The sequence below is a fragment of the Mandrillus leucophaeus genome, unplaced genomic scaffold, assembly GCF_000951045.1.
Source record: "Mandrillus leucophaeus isolate KB7577 unplaced genomic scaffold, Mleu.le_1.0 Scaffold133, whole genome shotgun sequence".
In the NCBI taxonomy this organism is placed as follows: Eukaryota; Metazoa; Chordata; class Mammalia; order Primates; family Cercopithecidae; genus Mandrillus; species Mandrillus leucophaeus.
In genome coordinates this window covers 1,057,748-1,065,970 of record NW_012101288.1, presented here as the reverse complement: position 1 = coordinate 1,065,970, position 8,223 = coordinate 1,057,748, and the positions used below count along the sequence as shown (strand labels likewise).

The following is an 8,223-nucleotide window of genomic DNA, read 5'->3' as shown; positions in this document are numbered from 1 at the left end:
AGAGAGAGAGAGAGAGAGAGAATGAATTTCATTTTCCTGTTAGGTAACATAAACAATAAGTTTAAGGCATAGAAAGAAAAATAATGATGGCTTGCAACAGAGATGTTTTGATAACTTATTCTCAAAATTGTTATTTGACAGACTTAGATAGTGAGAGAAGGGAAAGATAGAATACAATTTTTTAAAATTTCTATTGATGATGTCTACACAGCTTAAAGTTCACATTGGTTACGATAATTCTGAAAACAGGTCTGTGACGAAGGCTCACTTTGCAAATGAAGACACTGAAGTGTAACAGATGTAACAACATGCTGAAGATAGTCAGATTGACTCCAGTGTCTTTCTTTCCACTAAGCCATGTCTGAGAAATAAGACTTTAAAAATAATATCTGTATATTGGTCAATATATACTATGATTGGTTAGCATTTCTGGGTTTTCACAAATGGCATTCTGCAATTCTAAATAAATTATTTAGTTTTCACTCTCCCAAATGAATTTAGGGAAAATTCCTTTCACCATCTGTTTCCCAGAGTATCTAGAAATTTCTGAGCACCGTGCTGCAGTGCTAGAAAATACAGTAATGAGATGATTAGCCATGGAGAAAAGTATTAAGACTAGCTTGATCTTAGGGAAAAAATATTGAAAAAACAGTAATAACCAAGTCCTTTAAAACATTTGCTTAGCCATCATACTATTCTTTTTTTTAATTTTGTAGAGGTAAATATACATATCTGCCTTATTTTGGAGTAGGGAGGGGTTGCGTATTCATGAAGGAACAAGGTAGAGTAGATGGCAGTGTGTGTGTGTATGAGAGATACATATATATACACATATATGCATATGTGTATATATGTGTGTGTATATATATATGTGTGTGTGTGTATATATATGTGTATATATATTGAGATGGGGGTCTCACTCTGTTGTCCAGGCTGGAGTGAAGTGGCATGATCATGGCCCATGCAGGCTCAACTGTCTGAACTCAAGCAATCCTCCTGCCTCAGACACCCAAGTAACTGGGACTACAGCTGTGCACCACCACACCTGGCTAATTTAAAAAAATTATTTTAATTTTTTGTAGAGATGGGGTCTCCTTATGTCACCCAGGCTGGTCTCAAACTGTTGGGCTCAAGCGAGCCACCTGCCTTAACCTCCCAAAGTGTTGGGATTACAGACAACACACCTGGCCCACTGTTCCTATCTTAAGAGAAGGTATCATGTCTTTGTTTCTGGTGTACTCATATCATCTAGCACAATTCCTAGAGCAGAGGAAAGGCAGCGATGAATATGAATATACTCATGTTGCTTTAGGTGCATTTAGGTGTGTAGGAAATTTTCAAAGAAAAAGCATAAATTAACTGGTGCCAACCTCAAGAGTCTGTAATAGAATACAAAGCTTGGTATGTAGATGCAAGAGCTAAGACAGGTTCCTTATCTTAGTTTCCAGCCCCTAGCAGCTAACATGATGCCTGGAACTTAGTAGGTATTCAGTACATTTGAGGATCATGAATTTCTTTATTAAGAATAAAATTTATTAACTTTTATTAAGAATTTATTTTATTAAGAATAAAATTTTATTAAAAATAAAATTTAGAGTCCATTTGATGCAGTTTCCAAGCTCTAGATGAAGAAGAGGAAATCAAACCCAAGAACATAGCAAACAAACTTGGTTCTAGAACCCAGGGTTCTAGAGCACCGCTTCCCAAATCCTTTTCCCCAGGAGCACTCACTTCATTTTGTCACAGTCTGGCTTGTAATTATCTCATAATGTCTGCACGTGCTCAGGAGGAAAGTTAGTGAGATTTCCACTGTTTGAAATCTTAACAGGGTTTCTAATGGGAAAATGGGGAGGGAGAAATTTTCTACTAAGTAAAAAATAGTACTATTCTCAAATGGATTCTCCCACTTGCAGGGACAAGGAAAACTTTAATTTTCGATGCCTCCCATGACACCCCAGGAATAATCTAAAGTTTCCTATACTCTAAGGAAAGTTCAGTACAGGTTTTAAGTAAATACTTTATTTCTAATCAAAACTTTCTTTCTGAACATTTGCCCTCACATTATTCATTTATTCACCCAAGAAATTATTTGGAAGCTCTAAGGTCTCATTGTTCCTTACAGCATTTATTTTATCATATCAAAGGTTAAAACTTGGATTGCAATCTTAGAGGAAAATTAATTCAGTGATTAAGAAAAATGCACTTTAAGCAATACACGTTTAAGTAACTGACAAGCATGGGGCAACGTATTTCTGATTTTTTTTAAAAAAAACAAAACACTTTTTTCTACTTAAAATTTTAGGCAACTGCAATTCTTCCACCCTATAGCCTGGAGAAACAGCATGAATTACTAATAAGGGAGCACCAATCTGCAGTGCAGTGACCACTATTCAGAACAAAAGGGTAAAAGCTAAAACCAGAAAAATAGATTTTTTAATCTACTAGTTGCTTAAAGCATATTTGGACCTTGGCTCTACTGGAGAACATTTTGCAATATTCTACCATTCTTGAGCAGAAGGCACTTGGCCCCAAAGACTACACTTCCAAAGAAAGAAATGGTCATTTATATACTACCTACGATGCTTGACAGAATGTTTCCATCCTCTACGTTGGAACTCAGGATCCCATTAACTCATGAAATATATATTTAAGATTTAAGTTTATTTTACTGACCCTTTGCTTAAACAGCTTCACCAGCATCAGTATTAGAAAGGAGGAGAATACAAACAGCTCAAAAATAGAGATCCTTTTAAGGAAGGAAAGGACTTCTGAAGACTCATGCTTGGATTGTGCATCTATCCCGGAGCAGAACGGAACAGGGACTTTCCCCCTGCCCCAGGTAAGTTCCCTCAGATCTCTGTCCTGGGTTTCCCCTTCCCAACATCCTCTTACCTAACATCAAGGGAGAGCTTTAAATAAGTAACAGACCAGATTTGGAAAATCCTGATTTTCCAAAATAGAAGGGAAGTGGGAGGAAACTAGGGAGGAGAGAAGAGAAAGTCATTGAAATCTAGGAAGGGGTTCAGAGATGAGGGAAGAGATCATATTTATTATACATGAAAATCATGGTTTTCTTTCCTCACCTTTGGGTCCTGGTGAAATTGTGTGTGTGGCACAGACTTCAGCGGTAGGACGGCTATCGATATCCAGACCCAGACTCTGAATTTGCAAAAGAAATAGTACCAGGAGGATAAATTGGTTTCTTCGAAGCAAGGATGCAAGGCCATTCATTGCTGTGGTTCCTCAGAAAAGGGTCTCCCAGAAATGCCAAATAAACAGCTTTATTTTAAATAAAACCTCCTGCTTTGGGGAAGAACGGGAAGTATTTGGAACACACATTCCAAAAAGGGCTACAGAGGCAGGAAGGAAGCATACCCTAGACTGTTTATTTTCTCAGTGTTCCAGATGGACCATACATTGTCCAGACTGTTTATTTTCAAGTGACAACAGTTTATTGAAAATTATCTCTGAACTCCAGTGTGCATGTCAGTGGAAACATCCCTAAGAGCAAAGAAGATAGAGATGCCTTCTGCTGAGTACTTGAGCTGACAATTTAATAGGCTATATTGCACTTAAATACTGAGTTTCAGAAAGGTTGTGAACCAGAGAGGTCTTCAGTTAGCAACATGTTGTGCAAACACCATGCATGGCTTTGAGCTTTTCATAAAGTGATATTTATTACCTGCTTGTGCCTGTTGAACGCTAATGCTTCCAATGCCCTCCATGGCCTTCTTTCTCTTGCTACCAAGATTATTCTCTTGTGACTAAGTTCAAAAGGAAAGAACAACCAGCTTTTCTGTGAAGCAACTTGCTGATAAGTATTAGGAATGTTAAAATGTTTATAACCTTTGGCCTGGTTTATAGCTTTTAGCCTTTCTGTGCACTATCTCAAGGAAATACTCTGAAATGTGGGCAAAGCTTCATTTGAAGGGACATGGCAGAAAGGGGAAAGGCCTTCAATTGTCTAACAACGTGTTAACAGAGGGCAAATTATGGTAAATAAAAATGTATGAGAGGGTATGACATGATGATTTGATTAAAGCGGCGTTTTCAGCAAGTTTTTTATAAAATAAGGGGTAAAATCTTGTGGTATGTTTCACAGAAAGCTCAATAGATTTAGATGTAGAGTATGTAGATGAGATATAGATAGAGATACAGAGATCAGGATCTCTATCTATTCCACAAACCTATAACCTGTACAAATAGTATAGGCATAGCAAGATATTGGAAGATTGGAACCAGAATCACATATATTGGAGAGGCCCCTTACCTTCTCCATTCTTGAACAGGCATCTCAACTAAGAGTTAGGTGAAAGGGATTTTGGACCTGTTTTCCTTGAAATTGGAAAAGAAGGACCTTACAGATCCTGATACAGACTGACTGCTGCAAAACTATCCCTAAGAAATGTCATCATAAGTAACCATCAATCCAAGAAATACAGGTGCATTAGTTTCCTAGGGCTGCCATAACAAAGCACCACAAACTGAGTGACTTACACCAGTGGCCAGTTGGCTAAAACCAGTGCCAACCCTTTTGACACCAGGGACCAGTTTGGTGGAAGACCATTTTTCTATGGGGAAGATGGGGAAATAGTTGCAGGATGATTCAGGTACATTTTTTTATTTTTTATTTTTATTTTTTTTTTTTGAGACGGAGTCCCGCTGTCGCCCAGGCTGGAGTACAGTTGCATGAGCTTGGCTCACTGTAACCTCTGCCTCCAGGGTTCAAGCGATTCTCATGCCTCAGCCTCCCAAGTAGCTGAGATTACAGGTATGCACCACTGCACCTGGCTAATTTTTTGTATTTTTAGCACAGTCGGGGGTTCACCATGTTGGCCAGGCTGGTCTCCAACTCTTGACCTCAAGTGATCCGCCCGCCTTGGCCTCCGTAAGTGCTGGAATTACAGGTGTGAGCCACTGTGCCTGGCCTCAAGCTACATTACATTTATTGTACACTTTATTTTTATTATTTACATTGTATTATATAATGAAATAATTATACAACTCACTATAACGTAGAATCAGTGGGAGCCCTGAACTTGTTTTACTGCAACTAGATGCTCCCATCTGGGGATGATAGGAGACAGTGATAGGAGACATCAGGCATTAGATTCTCCTAAATATCAGGCAACCTAAATCCCCACTTGCACAATTCACAATAGGGTTTGCGCTCCTATGAGAACCTAATGCCACTGCTGATCTGAGAGGAGGTGGAACTCAGGCAGTAATGTGACTGATGAGGGGCAGCTGTAAATAGAGATGAAACTTGGCAGGCTCACCCGCCACCCACCTCCTGCTGTACAGCCCTGTTCCTAACAGGCCCCAAACCGATACCAGTCTGTGGCCTGGGGATTGGGGACCCCTGACTTAAACAGCAGAAATTTGCTCTGAGGTAATGGGGATCAGAACTTCAACACACGAATTTTGAGGTGGGAGGGAGACAACTGAATACATCACAACAGGTTTATAGTGTAACTGACTGACTTTTTTATAAGCAGTACAGGGAAGGAAACTGGCACTGATTGAATAGTCATTATATGCAGGCTGAGAGCTAGTCTCAACTTGAGTTTATTTAGTCTCAAAATAGTCCTGTGGATTATACAGTAGTCCTTTCATTTTGCAAACAAAGCAGCTGAGGCTCAAAAAAATAAAGCAGTTTGAATGAGGTCATCCATTGAAAAAGTGACCAAAAAAAAAAAAAAAAAAACTCAAATACAAATTTATTTCCCAAAATCCTGCTTTTAAAATACTATTTGGTTTCCATAAAGATGAACATTCTCAAGCATTGAGGATGCATTAATTTTCCACAAACACTTAAAACGTCTAAAGTGGATGCATTTGTCAGGTTAACAGCGATAGAAAAATCATGAGAATAGAATGATGTTAGGAACCTAAAATTTTACATCTGTCATAGCCAGATATGTGATATAGAGCAAATCACGTAATGTCAATTGCCACGAGGCATATAAAGTGAGTTTGGACTTCATATTTAACATTCTTTCTAAATTCTATGATTCTAAGAAAATTGGTACTCTTTAAATTGTTTAGACTACCCCAAGTCTATTTCACTATTTGTTTATTTTCAAACATTTCCTGGCATACAATGAGAACAGAATCATTGCATTTATATATAGAAATTAACTGGTCACCATTTCAAACAAATAATAGTCCTTAAAAATTTTTCTTGGCATATTCTGTCCCCCTCCCTTTTTTTTTTTAACTCAATAAAGCATAAAAATATATTCCTATATAATGTAGAAAATACTACATCAAAATTTGAATTGCTACAGAGAATTCACATATTTTATATAAAACATTACTTAATTTTAAAATGGGAAAGATGATTGAATACACGAAAGAAAGTGGTTGAATGATGTTAAGTATATCGTCTCCAGTGTGCAAAAAAATAGTGCTTCTCAGAAAGATTTCTACTGACATTTAAAAAGGTTCAGTCTTGTTTATTCAGAAAATGAAGTCGCTGAGAACAACAAGCCAACACTGTTTTTGCCTTAAAACGTCATTTTAAAATAGACAACAAGCCAGTCAAGTTTACAGATGGCATAAAAGTGGAAGAGGTTAATGGTAAATCTAAAAAGAAAAGAATTAGTGGCTAGTTTATAAAACTGTCTTCATAGTTCTGCTTTTTCTGACTGCTTTCATCTTTCAATTCCCAAGATATTGGAATTCCAGGCTTAGCTTTGTGTTTGTCCAAATATGACCTGTCATTAAAGTAAATAACAAGTGATATTTGCCCTGTTATTCCTCTACTCTTTGCGTGTGTGTGTGTGTGTGTGTGTGTGTGAATTGAATTGTGGCCTTAAAAATATATATATATCCACATCTAACCCAGGAACCTGTGAATGTGACCTTATGTGACAAAAGGGTCTTTGCAGACATAATTAAGCTAAGAGTCTCAAGATGAGATCATCCTAGATTATCTGGGTGGATCCTAAATCCAGTGACTAGGGTCCTTAGAAGAGACACCCAAAGGAGGGAGACAGAGATGAAAGGAGAAGGCCATGTGCAGACCAAGGCAGAAATGAGAGTTACACAACAACAAACTAAAGAATGGGCTTGCAGCCACCATAAACTGTCGGAGGCAAGGAGTGCTTCTCCCCTCCAGCCTGCAGAGTAGAGTTCTCTACTCCCTATACCTTGATTTTGTACTTGTGGCCTTGAGAAGTATGAGATAATAAAGTTCTGCTGTATTAGGGCACTAAGTTTGGGGTAATTTGTTATGGCAGCCCCAAACTAACACTCCATTTTTGTGCTATTCATCCACAGTAACTAGAAAAAATGACACATCAGAACGTTTACTCAGTGCTTGACAGACACCCAGCAACATCTGTTCTTGTGCATTTTAATGATCATGCATCCAGCTTCATGATATTTTCCTGGAAGGAAAATAAATTCCAGGATATGAAAAAAGCATATCCTAAGGCAGAAGTATTTTACTAGTTAAAACAGGATAGCAACACCAGGACAACCTCATCTCCAGAAGGGGTTTCTTGACAAATTGATATAACTCAACTTTGGACTTGGTTTCAGTTTTGTCCATTCACATAAGTACTTAGTGGATTAAAGTTCTCTCTTGTGAGTTAATTTCACTTTATACAGTTTGTAAAAGATGAAACTTAGTAGAGTGACTTTTAAAATAAAGCATTTAGAAAGTAACATGCAAACACATAATAATTTCGTTTTTACATTTCAAATTTCATATTATAAAACCACATTTAAAAAATCAAGGCTAGGCATGGTGGCTCATGTCTGTAATCCCAGCACTTTGGGAGGCTGAAGTGGGTAGAGTGCTTGAGGTTAAGAGTTCAAGACCAGCCTGGCCAACATAGTGAAACCCCATCTCTACTAAAAATATAAACATTAGCCAGGTGTGGTGACGCATGCCTGTAGTACCGGCTACTCAGTAGGTTGAGGTAGGAGAATCACTTGAACCCGGGAGATGGAGGTTGCAGTGAGCCGAGATCACACCACTACACTCCAGCCTGAGCAACAGAGTGAGACTCCATCTTAACAAAAAAAATAAAAATTTAAAAAAAATCAAATATTCAACCTGGGAAAGCTGACTTTTTAAAAAAAAGTCAAATGGTTTTAACAGGCTTATGAGACAAAATCAGAAGGCCTCCCACCATTTGCTCTCCACTCTTGAGTCTTACTCCTATAAGAATACCTATAGGAGTATTTAATTATTAGTAAAATAATTATTTT

General features: G+C 37.8%; 1 protein-coding gene and 1 long non-coding RNA gene across 2 annotated transcripts in view; one reads left to right on the top strand and one right to left on the bottom strand.

Annotated features, from left to right (window-relative positions):
- Positions 1 to 3,328, bottom strand: part of COLEC10 (collectin sub-family member 10 (C-type lectin)) — a 38,186-nt gene extending 34,858 nt beyond the window's left edge. Inside the window, exon 1 of the mRNA XM_011972991.1 lies at positions 3,084 to 3,328. Within this exon, the coding sequence (XP_011828381.1) occupies positions 3,084 to 3,231 (148 nt within the window). The 5' untranslated portion in view covers positions 3,232 to 3,328. The remainder of the gene's footprint in view (positions 1 to 3,083) is intronic.
- On the top strand, positions 1,730 to 7,583 carry LOC105534290. Its single transcript, XR_001005245.1, has 2 exons — positions 1,730 to 2,839; positions 7,285 to 7,583. It is a non-coding gene; the product is annotated as an uncharacterized LOC105534290 (long non-coding RNA).
- Positions 7,584 to 8,223: the final 640 nt, after the last annotated feature.